The 19,449-nt window shown below is 44.6% G+C and overlaps 1 protein-coding gene across 1 annotated transcript in view; it reads left to right on the forward strand.

The window, feature by feature from the left end:
• Nucleotides 1-15,388, forward strand: part of LOC119165382 (serine protease 28) — a 28,936-nt gene extending 13,548 nt beyond the window's left edge. Inside the window, exons 4-8 of the mRNA XM_075870490.1 lie at nt 1,634-1,749; nt 6,134-6,287; nt 7,493-7,595; nt 12,587-12,738; nt 15,054-15,388. Coding sequence (XP_075726605.1) covers nt 1,634-1,749; nt 6,134-6,287; nt 7,493-7,595; nt 12,587-12,738; nt 15,054-15,272 — 744 coding nt within the window. The 3' untranslated portion in view covers nt 15,273-15,388. The remainder of the gene's footprint in view (nt 1-1,633; nt 1,750-6,133; nt 6,288-7,492; nt 7,596-12,586; nt 12,739-15,053) is intronic.
• Nucleotides 15,389-19,449: the final 4,061 nt, after the last annotated feature.

Here is a 19,449-nt window from a genome sequence, read left to right on the forward strand (position 1 = left end):
AAAACAAATACAAAAATAAACAACTAAATAAAGAATCAAATAAATCTGAGTTGTTTTTCCCAACCGAGGCCCTTCTTTTAAATTTCGAGCAAGTGACCCTGCACGGGTCGCTTGCCCTCCCCTTATATCACTCCCCTTATAGTACGACAGTAATATTACTCCCACAACTATCGCCGAACAAGGACGTTCATTTGAGTGATCACCAGACACGTCAAAAAGACGCAGTTAGACTATAAAATTTCTGATTAGATACTTCTCGCATACTTTTCTTGCTGATAACGGTGGTAAAGATGTTAGTGTCTCAGATATGGCTGGTCAAGATTGGTCAAGACATGGTGATATGAACTTTTGGGCCATTCCAGTAATAAGTAATCCTAACAAAACAAGGATAGGAGATAGTTAAAAACTGAAAGTGCAATAATTACTTTTTGCCATTTCAACCAGATGGTATAGTCTGTATCTCGAATGTAAATTACAGCATTATCAGACAAGTCAAAATTTACGTTTTTGAATTTACTCATTACTGCTATAATAACACACATATAAGTAGAAATATAGAGGCGCATTTGTTTTTATTCACTAAGGTAACTGCAAACAGCATCAAAGCCTTTCTTTGGGCTGTATTCCTGAAATGAAGCACCTAAGGGCAATATACTGTCAGTGGTGAAGGTCAGCCCGAGGTTAGCGAATGGTATGACAAGGATCGAGTCGTTTCCTGAGTAATCTGTAATGGTGACATGACAAAAAATAATGCTCTCTTGATTCCATTTCTGGATGAAAAAAGCAATATAAGGAACATATCACCAGACCAGCGCTCTATGAATATAGATTTAACGGAAGCACAAGACATCGTGATCTAGTCAGCATGACTTTCAATTGTCTACTGTGACATCCCTTGGTTTCCAATTAAAATTTCCGATGTTTAATTCCATCCATAATGTTAGTGTTTCTATGGCGTCTGTACAGAGTGAAAATTCTCTATATATTAACGCAGTTTTACTGGCCTCTTCTGGTAGGACAGAAAGTATTGGCCCATTCAAAGCCGCTCGGGCTAACGTGTCTGCCATTTCATTTATTTCTAATCGAGAATGGCCGGGTATAAAGGATTAGCTGCAGAGGAACTGGTGTAAGGAACGTCTTCAAGGTATCAGATTTAGATGAAGCTCTAAGAGACGTGCATATTACAGTGAGTATGTAAGGAGTATAGCACTATGGGTGTTCGAAGTAAGTTTACGTAGTGCTAAAATATTTGCCAAGAGTTACGCTTCAAAAATCGGTGTGAAGTCTGATAGTCTTAGCGGAAACCACCAGCCAACTGACGATGAGTAAGTACCTACTCCTGCCTTCACGTCTACTATTGAAGCATCAGTGGCTACTTCATTATTTGTTTTCGCGTGTGCAAGATAGTATTGCAACCGGCGATTTAATACACTGTATTATAGAAAGGTGTGCTTGTAGGAGAAAATGCTGTCATATTAAATGATAAAATTTTGATTTGCTTCGTCTTAATTACTGTTTTCTCGCCCAATCATAGTTGGTCGGCAGACGCAATGGATTGCGATACATTATCGTGTGTCTATGTCGATTGATATGCCGGAGTGTTGCTACCTAACATTGATTTCCACGTGTGCAGGTCAATCTGCAGGCCTATTTTGTTGCTAACAAGACACGTTCGACAGCGATTCCATGCAGTGGTACACTGATAACTCGCCGATTCGTGTTAACGGCGGCGCGCTGTGTTCTCCGAAGGCGAGTATCCACGCATTTTCCTAGCAGTGTGCTTCAGTAACAATTCCGATTATATGTTGTCGCGTGTTTTAATGAGAGGCAAAAAAAAATTGAATCGTTCACCCGCCACGGTGGTCTTGTGGTTAGGGTGCTCAACCACCGGCCCGAAAGTCGCAGGTTCGATTCCGTCCGCGGCGGCCGCCTTCTCGTGGATGCGAAATGACAGATGCCCCTGTACAGTACGGCCCACTCTTGGAGGAAACACGGCAACGCGTGGCTGGCGGCCCGCGTGGCGCAATCTGGCGGCGAGATTTGTAAACGCTCCGCATGCGCATAGACGCGAAAGGGTGGGCGCCATTCGTCTGCCACTGCCCGCTCCGACGCTTGGCGTGCGCTGGATACAGCGTTCGCATTTCTCCACTCTCCCTGCCCCTCCCAGGGTAATAAGCGCGCGGAAAAAAAGTGCTTGTCGGTTCTTGTTGTGCTTTCTCGGCAGCTTTGTTGCAATTCCATTCATGGCCACAGCAGCCGACTTTAGATTACGGGCGAAACGCAAAGAAAAGCCATGTGCTTATAGTATTTAGAAGCATGTTAAGGAAACTCAAGTTTGAAAATACTTCAATGTATGCCACTACGACGCGACACTGAATTATATAATTGTTGTGGATTGAAATACGCAGCAAATTCTAGTTCTAACTCGCGTTACATTTTCTTGTTCTTCGTTGAAGCCAAAGCGCCAGAAGCTCCTTATTTCGATTATGCGATAGCATTCACTTTTCGAAAATCACTACATTTCACGAATACGCGCGCTGAAAATGGTGTACTTAGAACACAATGAACTAAATAAAGAAAAAATAATTTTTCAAATTTAGAAAGGTTGAGTTAGGTCAGATCTGTAGCCTCGAAACATATGAATAATGCAAAGGTGATGAAACACATTTGAGCCTTGTGAAACGAAGAATAAGATGCATATCTGTGTAAGCAAAATAGGACTATGCGTGACAGAACTTGGCAAAGAAAAAAATACATTCGTAATCCCGATGATTACGCTTGTAATGAGAAAGTGGCCGTTTCACGATGGCAGTGACATCACGCTGGCTGTATTCTTTGGTGTACAGCTTGACTATTCGAAGCCTTTCGTTCTCAGGTACTCTAGCCATGCCGCTTCTAAGAACTAGCTCCACTGAAATTGTGATCAGCGAATAAATATGCCCCCCAGCTGTTGAAGTCTGTGAAAGCGATAACGAAGCGCATCACTCGCGTGGCCTAATGTTCGTGCTCACCAAAAAATGTAATCGTAAGCTTTTGAAAAGCCGTTCGAACCAGCCAGCCAGCCGCTTTTGATAACAGACATGGAAATTGATGGCCGATGAAGCAATCACAGCAAGCTTGTCGCTAGCATGCGCCAAGAGTAGGGCAGTGTAGTAGCGGACGACGCGGGCAAGTACCGCCCTTGCGATTCTGCGCGCATGCTCCGCGTTTCCAAATCTCGCCAACAGTTGGCGCTCCGCGGACCACCGGCTTAAGGTCCCTAGATGAAACAAGGTAGCGTCACACATTGTTCTCGAGCCGTCCTCCTCACTCTCTCGATTACTCCTCTTTTTTCTCTGCCATCCGCGTCTGTAATTGGTGCATTACTTGCACGTGATCTTGCAAATGGCTGGTGGTGTTATTTATTATTATGCAAAAGGTTTAAAACGAGTACGCATGCGCATATGGCTCCAGCCGGATTCTCGCCGTGACCAAAGACAAAATCTTAGCCAGAACATAAACTGAAGAGGAGGAGCGTTTCGGTGTGCGCTAAGTCGACCAAGATTGTTTCGCCATGCTCGTTCAATGCAACATCTGCGTTTTTCAGCAATGCTGCGTTGCCGTAAACAACAGAAAATGGTTTCGCTCTCTTCAACTTATCTCGTGCTTTCCGAGATGAAGCGCACCATGAAGTGCAACTATGAACCATTTTACACTAATGCTTTCGTGCAACTCTGTCAACGTGTGTCGACGCGGATCTGCGAAGCGAGTTCACTTGTCGGTTTTTATTGAAACGCCAGGCGCGCGTCTAATGCGTGTCTAGTGCATGCCAGTTGGTACAAATACATGTGGGTATGCACATATACAGAGCAGCTGTAGGTTCTAATCAACGCACCTTCAGAAACATTTCACTCTTGACCAGTTCCCGCTTGAGCCGAAACGCGCTGCTTCGAGACACCTCACCAGTAGAACTCTCATTTTTCAGGAAGTTCCCAGTACCACATCAGAATCACTTGGCTTCACGATTGTCCAAATGGGCACATTTAAAAAAAAAACGTCATCGCAGTGCTGCTGGACGAGTGTTCGTACCAGTCTGGTCGTAGTTTTTTTTTCTTGCGTGTGCACAAGCCGCTTGTAATCAATCGTCACAACGTCACGCCCTGTGGCCACTTACAGGATCCAGCAAGAAGCACGTTCACTGTGTCACAGCACGAACAAAACACAATCGGAGAAGTGGACTAGTTAGAACTGGACGAAATACCACGGCCGTGGAACTAAACTGTACTACGCGAGACGCCATGGCTAGTGGTGTAAAGTATAGAACTGCAGAAAGTTGCCGGTTGAGTAACGCACATCCCGCTTGCTCTTGTGTTGTGCCGTTTATGTTCATAAAGGTAACTTTTTATTCTACGTCTTATTTCATTTTATTTTGTTTCATTTACATCTATTCAACGTAGCAACAGAACCCAAACATTCGCTTTTGGATGAAAGTTTTAAACCTTCTAAGGGGCGCTTCAGGCAAATAAGCGAGGAGGAAAAGGGAGGGTGTCGCTACCTTAGAAACTTGTTTCATCTAGGGACCTTACACCAGCTACGTGCTCGCGTGTTCCCCCTAACAGTGGACCGTACTGTACTTAGATCGACACACACGCTGAGAAGAACTGTCTGCCTCGGTGGAACGGTGACTAGGGCACACGGTTGCTCAGTCGCAGGTCGCGGTTTCGATCCCGCCAATGGAGCGCTGGAGAGGGAACCTAGCCTTTATTTCCAGCGTACTGCGCCACGCAATACGGACTCTGTAAGGGGGAGGGGTGATTCTTAAATGAACGGAAGGTAAAAGGGAGCCCAGTAATGGTCTCTCCGGGTGAAGACGCCTCAACAGTAGCTCACGAGAGATGGGGGATTGATTGATTTGTGGAGTTTAACATCCCGAAACCACCATATTATTATGAGAGACGCCATAGTTGAGGGCTCCGGAAATTTACACCACCTGGGGTTCTTTAACGTGCACCCAAATCTGAGTACACGGACCTAAAACATTTCCGCCTTCATCGGAAATGCAGCCGCCACAGCCGGGATTTGATCCCGCGACCTGCGGGTCAGCAGCCGAGTACCTTAACCACTAGACCACCGTGGTGGGGCCTCACGAGAGATGGGGGATAGGAGGGATTGAAAAGGGTAGGAATCAAATATATTGTGGGCATTTGTTACTTACATCGTCCTCATCCCTGCATGATCACAATCACCATCATCCGCTTGTCACTTTGTCCTCATTGCCACTGTGGGTCATCATCATCGTCATCGTGTGTGTACTGGCTCTGCCCGTTCGTTTTGCGAGGTCTTTCCTCAATTAAACGCTTTCGCAACCAAGACTACCAGGACTTCATACGTGGTGGAGGTGCGGGGTAGACAAATTACGCCGGCCTTGATAAGACGCCCAACAATATGCCCACAATATAGTAATAGAGAGAGGAGCAGGAGGAGAAAAAGCTGAAAGGACAGCCACATACGGAAGTAAGTAAAAGATGGGAGAGATGGACATGGTCGCAGAAGTCCGAGGACGGGTCAACACTCAGCGAGAGCTCTTGTCGGCGTAGGATGAGCCAGTCGGTCTGCGCTGCGCGATTAAGACGACTCTGTAAGCCGGCCCATCAAGTAATATTGGGTGCGTGTTCTCTTCAAATGTTTTGAAGGAACAGTTCCCTTCAAATTAATTTATTAGTATTAGTGTTTCGCCCCGCCGCGGTGTCCTAGTGGCTAAGGTACTAAGCTGCTGACCGGATTGTCGCGGGATTGAATCCCCGCTGGGCTGCAGCGGCTGCATTTCCAATAGAGGCGGAAATGTAGGCCCGTGTGCTCAGATTTGGGTGCACGTTAAAGAGCCGCAGGTGGTCGAAATTTCCGGAGCCCTCCACTACGGCATCTCTTATAATCATATGGTGGTTTTGGGACGTGAAATCCCACATATCAATCAATCGATCAATAAATCAATGAATCAGTATTAGTGTTCGTTTCTGTAGAACACGTGTTCGACATGGACATAGGATTTCTCGGAGACTGAAATGCTTACATCATAATGACAATAAATATCTTAAGGCCTTAGTATTGTAGACTTTTTTCAATGTTTGGTGTCAGTATATATTTTACACTTCAGCCTGGATCAAGGAAAAGGAGTATTGGCTAGCATCGTGGAAGTGTACTACAGCGAGACAGAGAGAAGAAAAGGTAACTTCCGCCGGGCACGTGATATAATTATACATCCGGGCTTCAATCCACTCACGAGACTGCACAACGTTGCTCTCCTCCGGGTGAGTGTTACACGAAGGAAGAGGTGAACCTATTGCTTTTGGCTTCCGTGCCACTACATTTCTAGTGAGACAGGTGACGCTAGTAAGAAATTGACGTTTCATAATATCACCTATGTGAAGCGCACTGAAAATTAAGGCAAAAAGAAAATCAACCTGAAAAACATTGAGCACATGCTGATGAATGGCACAAAAACAACATTTTGTAAACAAGATTACATACTGTGCTATATGTTGAATAGAGATAGTTTCTTTCCAAGTTTCGGGAACAAAATATTTAGGAACCTGCAGGTTATTGATTTATACATAAATTTTAATAGTTTGTGAAACTACCGAAAAGTTTCCACGTGATTTGCGCACGAATTTATTCTCACAGCGTGTAGGTGTTGTGTTACTGTTGATGTGTTATTGTTGAGGCATATTGCACTAATATCTCTTAATGGTAGCGTTTCAGCCCCTATTTTTTTAATAGGGCAAGCGTAACGAAGCCTCCCCCCCCCAAAAAAAAACATATTTGAAGTTGATGTCGCAAAACATTCTCGTTAGTTTAGGTTTACATGCGACCAACCTGATTGCGGTATGTGTGCTAACCTTTAAGCTAGACTGAACAAACCATTTTTGGCTATGTCACGTATAGTGCTCAAGTAGGCACTCTATAACGACTGAGCGTCGCGCGCGGAACTGCACGAGTGACATCTGCAGTCGCAAATACGCCCCATCTTAGCATGCGCGGCGCCAATGATGTGCCTGCCCTGCAGTTTCCACCCTTCTGTATCTCCGCGGCCGCGATGGCTGCTTTGGCTGTCGAAGCGCTGTCAACATTACAAAATTGAAATAAAACAACAATAAAAAAGAAATATTATCGCTTCGTGATATCATATCACAGCGACAACAGTTTTACTTCGTCTTTCTTTCTTGTTTTTACGCTGAATCGCTCAGAGAGCTTTCGATGGCCAAAGCAGTTGTTGCATCCGCGACAATAAACAGGGATCAGTATTGCGAGGCAGGCACATCACTGGCACCGCGCATGCTCAGATGTGGCGTATTTGCGACAGCAGATGTCGCCCGCTCTGTTTCGTGCACGACGCTCTGTTGTTAGAGACAGCCGAGTTGAGCACTGTCCATTTCACTGGCAAGTCGAAGAGTGCATGCACCGACCAGTTTAGAATTCAATGACAACTTTTAGTGATTAATTACATTTTTTTCAGCTCTTTAAGACTATTAACAGGACCAAGCTTGCCCGCCCTATATGCCTCATGGAAAAACGAGAGAATCTTGTGTACAAAAACGCAAGTGTGCTGGGATGGGGATGTGAGTACGCATTTTGCTTTTAAATACTCGTGAGATATTATGGTTAGAAATTCATCGATCTCAGGTGGTAAGAAAAAACGTCTCCAAGAGAAAGAGAGAGAGAGAAATAGACAGCAAATGCAGAGAGGTTAAGCTTTGGCTTGCTTGGGTATACTCTACACTTCAGGTGAGGGAAAGAGAAAAATAGAGAAGAAAGGAATAGAGAAAAAGAAATAAGAGTAAGAAAGAGCTTGAAACTACAAACAGGGTCTTGCGTTGTTCATTCACAAGCGCTCGTCATGTCCGGAAGTCCTCAAGATGCACAAGAGAGCCTTGGTGGCCTAGCGCTTTGCGAAAACAGAGGCCGAGGTCCCAGGATTTTTTTTTTTTCATCTTGGTTGAAAAGCGCACTCGAGACGACGACGAAGCAAAAAAAAAAAAAAAACATAGACAGCACCTGTATTTGTTCTTTTACTTCATCATCGTCTCCTGTGCGCTGTTAAACCAAGACGAACGCATAACAACTCGCTCAAGCTTTCATTCTGTTTTTTTACTGTTAGTGATCTTCAATTCAAGTGAAGGAGCTCAACTTCCAAACCAGGTCGTTGAGTCTGCTATGATGACGCCTGTGAGGAGAGGCTTCAGCACATTGTAAAATCTTTGAAGTAATACCTTAGAAAACGGTAGCTAAGCTCAACAGGTGTGATTAATAACATACTGTTGGAATGATGTAAATGGGAAAATTCGCAATCTTTTTGTTCTTTTTGTAAACTGGTTATTTTACCCGTAAGAAGTGACAGGCACAATAGGTTATTTCATTTGCCAAATATCTGCAGCATTTTTTGGTTTTTAGCGAATATAAAAATGTATACTTACAGTGACACCCAAGTGAAAAATTTATTCAATATTCAAGAGAAATTTTATATTGCAAGCTTTAAGGTGTTAAAATTTCACGTTCGTAAAAAATAAAAAAAGGTAATTTACCTAGTGTGACTTGATACTGAAACTTTTTAAATAAAATGGCAGTGCGCTATTGCTGATTTCTGTCTTTGTTCGCTTTCGGGACACGCTTGATTATTGAAATACCCTGTATGCTGCAGTGTTGAGCATAGAGTCCCCTAATATACACTAGAGGGAACTCAGGCGCTAGTGTCTGAGGGAGCTGCAACACACGGCACTTCAGCGAGCATGAGAATGATAAGTAGTACACACATGTGTCTAACTTTCGTACTCCTGGCCTGCTTCTGGCTCCGTGTGTGTTTGTGTGGCTTGGAGCTGTTTTCTCATGAAAAGAAAAAAAGGTAGCGACGGTTCAGCGTTCGCACTTCACAACCTTATTCTTTTATGCTTACCATTTCGAATCAGGTCACAAAGTTCAAAAGGGTTGAATTTCCCTTTCAAAACAAAACCAAAACACAGCAATAAACGAAGTCGCAAGTACGATTCGCCGCCCGCAAGTACGAAGACTAGGCAAATGTGTGTACTACCCATCATTCCCATGGTCGCTGAACGGTCGCAGCGCCAGAGTTCCCTCTAGTTAATTTTAGGAAACTATGTGGTGTTCAGTACCTATAGCTATCAGATGTAAAAGGTGCAACGACGACAACGCACAAGGAGAGACACACGTACTAACACACAATAAGTCTCTCTCTCAATGTCCATTTTCTTCGCGCCTTTCACGTGCAAACACGCCAAACCAACAGGCGGAGTTGTTTACCTATGGCGTCGTTCGTTGGCGAATTCCAAGTGACCCATGAACTCTCCGCTGAAGCACTCCACTCTGGCGAAGGGCCACAGAAGGGAATCTACCAATAGAACACACGCGCCCGCTGTGGAGCAAATGGCAGGGTCAGATTGGAACGCGATGCGCGCGTCTCTCTCCTTGCTTGAGTGGGCATAATGGGCAGAGCGACGCTACAGTTATACGCTAGCAAAACCTGAGCTCTGACGCGAACAGCGTTCGTTGGTGCGACCATAGTTGGCACTGTTTCAAGGCACGGGGTGTTTGCGACATCTGGTCGAATCCGTCAATTTTCGCGGAACAGGAAAAGTTGCTTTGTGGAGTGATATCGCGAAGTAGCTGCTCCAGATAGGCCAATGGAACATTAAGGGAGCACTCTCAATCTGCCAGTGGAATAGACTTAGCCCTCATAGAGCAGAATGAAGTATTAGTGGAAGTGCTCCGAATCTGCCAATGGATTACACCATTAGACTTTCGCCCTAATATGTGATGTACTCGAAACAGTTCTCATGAAGTCTTGTCACGCCCTTCACGTTTAAAAAAAATTGCCCGCAGCTTCCCTCGGGGGAACACTGAGGAGGATGCGGAGCATATAATTGGTTAACGGGGTGTTAAAGTCCGGGTCCTCTTGTCGACGCTTACGTTTCAAAGCGGCCGAATCCGGTGCTGCTGCTCGACGCTGACGTCTCTCAGCGGCTTCACGTTCTCTAAGTTGAGCATCTTCCGCTCAACGCCGACGTTTACGTTCGGCGTCGCGAGCTCTTCTCCGCGCTGCCTTGTCTTCGGACGACGACTTGGTTGCGGTTCCGCCAACACTTTGGCCGGCGCTGGTCGAAGGGACGTCGATCATTGCGACCTCGGACGTCGACGCGCCGTACAAACCAACCGACGAGCGGCAACTGAGCGAGCGAGCACCGACCTTGAGTATATATACAGCGCGACGGCGCATGCACTGTCAGCTGTCGAATGTTCGAGAAGGGGGAGAAGCGCAACGGCGCATGCGCGCGCGTCAGCTGCCGATGTTTTCGAAGCGCGACGGCGCATGCACGCGCGTCAGCTGCCGATGTTCTCGAAGCGTGACGGCGCATGCGCGCTACGTTATACAGCTAGCGAATGTTCGTGGAGAGGAGAAGCGCACGCGGTGTGTAGAGGAGGAAGGGTGCACAGATGGTGGAGGAGTGAAGTGCGCGCGGTGTGTAGAGGAGGAAGGGATGCACAGATGGTGGAAGAAGGAGGAGGAAGCTTGCGGACGGCGCCGCACTACAAGCCTCGACTATTATATGCTCGGCATCTAAAAAAAATGGCAACATATCCACGGGGTGAATGATGGAGAGTGGGGCGAAGCATCCGACCGTCCATTCGTTTTTGCTTCCGTCCGTCCAGGCGTCTGTCTGTGTGACCATCCGTGCATCCGTCCGCCCGTCCTTGCGTGCGTCTGTTCGTGCGTCTGCATGCCCATCCGTGCGTCCGCCCCTGCGTTTGTCCATGCATCCGCCCCTGCGTCCGTCCATGCGTCCATCCGGCCGTGCAGCCATCCGTGCGTCCGTCCATGCATCTGTCTGTGTGCCCGTTCGTCCTTCTAGTCAACACTCCAAGTACCACCATCTCGCATCTTTTCATCATATATTCCGCATATAGAAGCACCGCCATCCAGCGGACATTCCAAGTACTAAATGAGAGGCGGCACACGCACACTTTCTTACGGCTTACGCTTCGTGTCTACTTCCCACCTTTAACCACCACAAGTTCATGGTATATATTAGTTCACTGTATTCATGGCACTGTGGCCCAACGATCACTAATTATAAACCCAAAAGGGTCACACCCAGCGACTATAACGTAGCAACCCTTTCTTGTCAGATAGCGCTCAATGTGCATGCCGATTGAGGCTAATGGGGAATGAGAGACAGGAGAATTCGGCTTTAAGTTTACGCGCACGCTGCGAATTTTGCATTGTTCAACAACGCACAGGAGAAATATTTCCCCGGCACCACCTTGCAGGTCAAAGCGTAAGACAAGTTACGCACTACGAAGAGGGACGAACGGGTGCCGCTTTTAAGAGCTTCGCCTCTAAAAAAAATTCAAGGGTGGCTCACCAGTGCTTTTACAATAGGCGCGCCGCTCAATCGCTACTCATGGTTATGCATGATAAACGCGAGTTCCATGTATATTATCTGAAAATGAGGCTGTGAATTCAGTTTCTTTAATTATGTCAGCATAGCAAAGGTGATATGTTATTTCATATCAGGTTCGCAGATTTTCCAACACTCAACAACACAAATCACGTAGTGAAGTCATGCTATCCGTACATATCCCCACTCCACACACACACACACACACACACACACACACACACACACACACACACACACACACACACACACACACACACACATATATATATATATATATATGTATATATATATATATATATATATATATAGAGAGAGAGAGAGAGAGAGAGAGGAAAAGACAACTTAGTGGTTGTCTTAAGTGTATTTGGTTGTGACCGGTGGAGCGGCGCTCTTCGTCAGGGTTTGCGAACAAATGCGATGCTAGGCGCGCACTTGTTCCCAAACACTGACGAAGACTGGTCCATTGTACAAAACCATTACAGATGAAATTAAGACACCCCCTAAGTTGTGCGTCTTCTCTTCCCAAGTACGTTTAGCCTATAGGAAACCTATTATATATATATATATATATATATATATATATATATATATATATATATATATATATATAGAACTTGAAGGGAAGGCACGACAGGTCCGGGTATTTATTTTTTATATTGAAATATATATATATATAATATATATATAAAATTATTGATATATATATCAATATATATATATATATATATATTATTTAACGGACAATAATACTTAGGAACGTATAGCGGAAGTTATTAGACCGAATGGTAATGTAAATGTCAAAAAACGTGGGTGAAAAGATATCTTGCCGTGGGCAGGAATCGAACCTGCGACCTTAGAATAACGCGTTCGATGTTCTACCACTAAGTTACCACGGCGGCTATCTCCCTACCAACATTGCGTATGTGTTTAGAAAAAGTTGTTAACCATCCGTAGTACGAAATACTCTACTACGGGAGAGCATAAAGCCATGTGTATAGAGAAAGTGGCTAACGATTTCGAGTACATCATACTCAACCTTCCCAATATATGTGAATTTAAACGTGGGAGTGTCAGTCAGCGCCGACTGACGACCGTCGCCGTCTTTACGACAGTGAGAGCCGTCTTTTTTCATGCAGGGATAATGCAGAATATAGTACTACGCTACGCCACTGTGAAGATTGTGCCATTTTGGAGGTGCAAACAAAAACTGAATGTTATCAAACAACGCAAGGCTCTTACCAGTAAGACATTGATGTGCACTGCGGGTGTCAAGAGAGGACCATGCAAGGTAAGGGGATCACTAAAAAAACTGGTCTATATAATGGAGTAGAGCATTGCAAACCGATAACTTCAACAATATATGCAAACATAGGGGACAAATGAACTAATATGTTGTCTTGTACTAACCTTTAACATTGAATCATAATTAGCGCCTAATTAAATACCCAACGTTTTACAGTCAGTCATGTTCAATGGTTACAGTGTAAAAATAAATGATATCTATTATGCATCCACAGTTTTTTAATTTTATTGTTGTAGAGGAACAAAAATAGTTTTTCTCACATTGACCTTGCGACGGGGCATCTTAATGGAGCCGTTGAACTCAGTAATGCAATCACCAGAGTTTATATTAGGAACACCACTGAGGGTGGTCAAGACACATTGACGAGGGAGAAGGTGTTATTCATTCTGTCCGCATTATATGCCGCGCATTAGTGTCCACTAGTCGAAGGAACGTGCGAATTCCAAGTGTGCACGTTCGGTTCCTGCCGGCGGCGAGGTATTCTGTTGCAACTGTTAACTCCAGTCGGACTACATTCTTTTTCTGAGCGAATGCACAAAGGAATAAAACTTTAATGTGATGTCGTTGTGTGTTCCATACGAAGCTGAAATTAGGGCTAGTTGTTTTCGACTTGAGTACAAGTGTAGCGGCGCAAACCAACAGAGCAAGATAGACACAGAACGACTACTAAGAAGTTGTGTGTTCATTCCTGTCGTGCGTTTCTCTACACTCACATCACTTTCGAACAAACATACAGGGTGAGCGAATGCCGAATGCTTTTTTTTGTTTTAGCTTCCTCACTGCTCTCAGTCTTAATAGGAAGCTGTAGAATAACTTTTGCAGGCGCTGCAGGCGTTGCGGGTGTTGCGGGCGTTGCGGGCACTATATGAGTAACGTTGCTAGGGACTTAGCTGCCGCGCAAACTCATATAACAATCTAGAGACTTTAGCTGCCCCGCAAACTCAAATGCACGGAAACTACACATAGCCTCGAGACCAAGACTTTACGGGCCTTGCGGGCTGCAATCACCGCACGCTATTTCGCATTTTCTGTGGGTGGGCCGCGAACACGAAAGGCGGTTCACGTACGACGCTTGCGCAGTGGCGGTGACCGCACCGCAAGGGCTCGTTGTGTGCTATTCTAAAATTTCCTAATATTAGTATGGCGTTTTCGAACAGCATACGCAACGCTTTGCGTGCGCTATTCATTTAGGTCGCTGCTAGTGCGCATGAGTCATAACGCTGACCGCCATCAGCGCTTGTGGTCTACGCGCAATAAATGTGAAATGGCGTGCGGCCCCCAAGGCTCGCAAAGACCCTTGGTGGTGAGCGAACGTACTGTGAGCGAGAGTCAGCGTTTGCTTGGGCAAACGCCATTCGAAAACTCATACGACGCCCCTACGCCACCGCTAAGCCCACGACGCCCGCTAACTTAGCGTACGATATTCGAAAACTTTCTAACGATAACAGCGTGTTGTAGGCGTCAAAACTATTATGACAATAACAGCGCATGATATAGTGATGGCTTCTAGATATTCAACTACGTGGTATTGTTCAATGTTACACTGACATGTTACAGTGCACGGGACTTTTGCACTCAGCCTTCAGAGAAATGGGTCCGCCACAGGCGGTATCGCACCCATGAACAATGAATAAACAACCGGAGCACCGTAACCACCTGACCACCACTGTGGTCCTGAAAATCCTTCACGTGTGCCGTTCTTATAAGCGTCTTCCAAACCATATAGTTTCCTGAAATTAACTTTAGGGGAATCTGGTGCTGCGATTGTACAGCTAACCCGAGAACGATGAGTAGTGTACAGATTTGCCTAGTGTTAGCATTTGCGTGCTTAGAACGCACTTGAAGCAGTGTAGATTGCCGCCTTTCAGATTCGTTTTCAATAAAAGAACAAACCATTCTGAAATTCGTGACATGATTTGACTGAGTGATCCGAAAAGCTTAAGGCGATGAAGCGTAACTGCCAAACATTTGCTGATTGTCATTTCGCAACACAGCATCTGCAAGCCACGCGAAGCCAAAGAGAGTCGAAAGTACGAAGACAAGACAAATAGAGAAGTACATGTGCTACCCATCACTCCCATGCTCGCTGAAGCACCTTGAGTTGAAGCTCCCATTGGCACTAGCGCCAGAGTTCTCTTCAGGTGGAGGAGGAAAGAAATAAGCTGAAGCGCAGGGAGGTTTGCCTGTTGTTAGACCAGCTAGCAACCCTGTGATGGGGAAAGGGGTAAGAGGGATAGTGTGTATTTGTGGAAAAGTATGCATGGAACTAAGCAGTACAAATTATTTCCTTACGTTTGCAGGGTGACGGCGGGGGACCGGTTGAAATATGGAAGGGCAACAAGGCGTATCAAGTGGGCATCATATCCTTCCCGAAGAGCTGTGACGCCAGCAGGGATATACCGAGTGCGCACGAACGAGTAGACTACTACTTCGAGTGGATAAAAACCGTGATAGCGTACTACCACAAATGGACCTGGCACCCACCTGATCCCGCCCCTGCTAAGCCGCATGATCATTAGCGCCCCGGTGCGGTAATGCGACGAAGTGTAATCGAAAAAAAAAAGTGGTGCCTAAAGACATCAGTAAAATAAAACGCCCAACCGCGAGTAACAATAAAGTATCTATTCGAACTTGCCTTGGTTATGCGCTCTCTTAAGCACTTGCGACGCTACTCTTCCTGTTTTATACTCTGCGCGCCCCGCACAAAGCCTAACCCCTACAATACTGATTCGAAGTGGCTCACTTCATTTTTTGTTCTATTTCGTGTCTTACTGCGTAGTCTGAAATAGGTGAAATTCTGCAGTAGGATAACTGAACCATGATAAGCTGCAACTCAACATAGTGACGTAATAATAATAATAATAATAATAATACTATATTCTGACATGTGTACACAACAGTTACATGCCACCGAGATGAGGCAAAAGGGAACAGACGAAACTGTTTCCTGACTAGGCCTACATCCCGGCTCGTAAACAAAAAAAAAGGAGTGAGACATATACTCGTGTAAACAGTTTCGTGAACAAAAGAACCAAAAAACACACAAAAAAAGGACAGTGGTGAGGAAAGCGAAAAACATCCAGTACAGCACAATTCATCAGCATCACTGTAGAGAAGTCAAGGAATTTCAAGCAATATCGCTATAGAAGTACAAAAAGCATAAAACACCATTTCATGTTGATATGTCCATCAGAATAAAGTTGTGAATAGATTTACATAATGAAGAGGTGCAATAGTAGCCATCATAATTCAGAATTCAAGTGGAGCTAACATAGTACGTTGCTTAACAATTGAAATGCAGTGAAGTACAACCTGGTGAACAAAAGTTTGCATCGCAAGTGGCAAAACATATTGCATCAAGCATTTCATCCTGGATCGAAGAGTAATCTTACTTTCTTTTTAAAATCATGTACAGATCTGCTTATCTGTGATAATTCTACTACAGAAGGAAAACTGTTACATATATCTAGTATTTGATGGTCAAGTGTTTGGGTACCATAAATTGTTCTAGATCGTGCTGAAACAAGTGACGTCCTTCGTAACTTATATTCAATGTGACGAGTGAGATACATATTGCTGAATGAAGCAAAATCTTGTTTTATACGATTATAAATAAGAACGATCACTTTAAGTTTGTAGCATTCAGTGAAACACAATACACGAAAAACAGAAAATAAATTGCTATGTCTATGTCTATCTGGCCTTTTAGTTATTAGCTACAATGCTTTTTGTTGCATGGTAATTATTTTTGTGCATTGGTCCTATTACATGTGCCCCAAACTGAGTTGCAGTATGTGAGATGCGAATGAACGAGAGAAAAGTATAGCTGCTTTGCCACGGAATGTGGAAGAAGATTGTTAATACGGCTTATAACACCAATGGATCGAGCCATTATCAGTTTTACATGACTCACGTGATCAGACCAGCTCAAGTCATTGCGGAAGTGTACGCCCAGAAACTTGCAGCTACTGGTACATGTTATTTCTGAATTACCAAAATATAGTTTTGGGTTGTGGTGTATTGGTTTGTTTTTAGCACGGAATAAAATGAAATTAGTTTTTTTTTCACGTTTAACCTCAGCTGATTTACCCTCAGCCATCCCTCTAATTCTTCAAGCCAACTATTCGCTCTCTGCTCAAGTTCTTTTAGGTTGGGACCAGAAAAGAAGATGTTAGTGTCATCGGCATATAGGATAATGTTCGAAGATGAAGGAATGTTTACAATATCATTTGTGTACAAAGCAAATAGAAGGGGTCCTATAGTAACTATCCTTCGCTTCTAAATAGATGACGTAATAAAGTTTGTTTGTATCAAGGTCTCATTGGTAAGTTTTTATGGTTCTAAGGGTCAATAATTACTCAGGTAAAAATTAACAAATTACAAGAAAAGATAGAATGACTAGTGCTCTTCGTCTTCCCTTCTGTCGTCATGTACGGACTTTTCGCGCTGTAGGTGAATAGTTATGCGTCAGAAACAACGCCAACTCCAACCTCTCGTTTTAGGTGCGAAGTCCGTCAAGGCCTCAGCTTGTCTCCGCCTAATGTCGTCACGATGTGTCATATAGCCACGGTTCATTATGTACAGATGTAGGCAAGAAAATTAGGTAAATTGCTGTACTCCCTCCCCCCCCCCCCCCCCCCTCGGCTCAATGAAATTGAAGAAGGCGACAGTCCAACAAACAGCCCGACATCATTAGTGGAGTTGAGATACCCTTCTGTAGATTACGCGTGGAACTGATACCAGTCATTTATGAAAGGAGAGGAAGATTGAGAAAGGGGAGGAGGTAAAAAAGGAGCATTTTAGGCTAAGCTGAGATGTGTGTGAACAGCGTTGTGAATGGGTACAATGTAACCACATGCTAGGTGTCTGTGCATCGAGCGACAATTACGCCAACAACCAGGAACATTGGGCGAGAGTGCCAATAAGTGCTTCACTAGGAGATCAACTTCGAGCTGTCCAGGAGGCCCGCGAGCAACCGGAGAGGTTCGGGCTCTCTGTCCCGACGTGGGACGATGTCCTCTGCACCTGGCACCTGGACGATTGCCCTTAAGGACCTTTTTTCGGGGAATAAAGTTTCAACACAACCACCATTCCAATGCAGTTCTTGGACAAATGTGTGGAGCTCGAAGCACCCCTCTGTACATGGCCATTTTCAGGCTTGAAAAAAATGTACTGACTCACCAAAGAAAACACTGCATGTTTCGCCACTCCCTAAGTTTCAAGCTAGTAGAGCTGAAATTCTCTTCCTTAGATTCCTCGGTACTCCCCAGTTTTTCCAATTGGTACACTACGTTCTTCTGATCCAACTATCGAACGTAAGCCCCAAAGATACCCTGCGTTCAAGTATTTTTCATGTCTCCAAGGTTTCAGGTCCCCCTGAATGTGTGTCCTGCTGAAATGACGTGTACTGTGTTTTAGGAGCATATTTACACAACTTTAGTATGTGAACTACTGGAGTACCTTTGAAATGCTTGCTGCGTCGATAACCTTTCAATATTAATGAACGTAGGAACCACTGTCCAGGATAACATTTTTTTCGAGATCATTTTTCTTGATTCTAAAAAATAGACGTATTGAAATATTATAGCGAGGCACTTATTTTGATGCATGTACACTTTTTATCGACTTGCGCTGACGGCCAGCGCTGTGGCTTCTGAATTTCAAAATATTTCCATCTGAAACGCCTACAGCTGTATTCACAGAGTTAGCTGAGATGACCTTCAAGGATGTATTGAGTGTGCAAACTACACATTCATTCAACTATCTCTTTCTGCTCTACTGAAGTGTTTTAATCATATCGGCTTACTCTAGCTGATCTACCTAAAGAACCACTCGTACCAATTACAAGTATTTACAGATGCAATCACAGTCTTAGGGTGTTCGCGAAAATGAGAAATCCTGGCAGGCATGTGAGATACGTTGCGAATGAACACTGCTGCAATCCCTGTTTCTATAAGCTATCTAAATATATAAGTTAGACGTCCTTCTTCAATTCTTCAGCACGCATCGACTGAATGACAGCTTGCGCAAGGCACCGTTTATTTTTCTTTCCTCCGTTTAGTGTTCATGTAACGCGTATTTTTATGTTGGTTTCTCGGTCGTCTTGTATGAAGGCGCGTTGCAAACGTTTGTGTGACGTCCACGTCTCAATGTTTACAAAGAATGGCCATAAATTCTTCTCTCTTTTTGTCCTGGAGCCACACATGTCAAATCAGCATTCATACGCTGCCATTATTTATGCCGACAGCTTCACTTACAAGGTGCTTTCGAATGCTCCAGCTGGGACGATAGTTGTTTGCGACAGCCAGCCACACACTTCACCGATTAGTAGCCGAATCGTTGAGGAAGCCTTTGAGCGCAATGGTCTCGAATGAATACCGGTCGCATTTATGACTCGTAACGGCGCAATCGACCCCACGGAACCAAACGTTAGAAAATATTATAAGTGAATTTCAATTAAAGCAAGGAAATAGTATCGATTTCGAGTGTTTCTTGCGACGATAGAATGCTGTTTTGAGGCATCACCAACCGTGACAGAGTTAGTGCAAGAAAAAAAACACGTATACTGGAAACTCGTGCATCGCTTTCAAGTCAATAATAGCAGCTTAAAAAAAATGACACGTTGTTATGGCCGCCTTACAAACCCTTCCTCGGTCTCACTGCCATTCGCGGAACTACTGACGCTGCACGAAAGCT

Source organism: Rhipicephalus microplus, chromosome 8 (genome assembly GCF_043290135.1).
Source record: "Rhipicephalus microplus isolate Deutch F79 chromosome 8, USDA_Rmic, whole genome shotgun sequence".
Taxonomy (NCBI): Eukaryota; Metazoa; Arthropoda; class Arachnida; order Ixodida; family Ixodidae; genus Rhipicephalus; species Rhipicephalus microplus.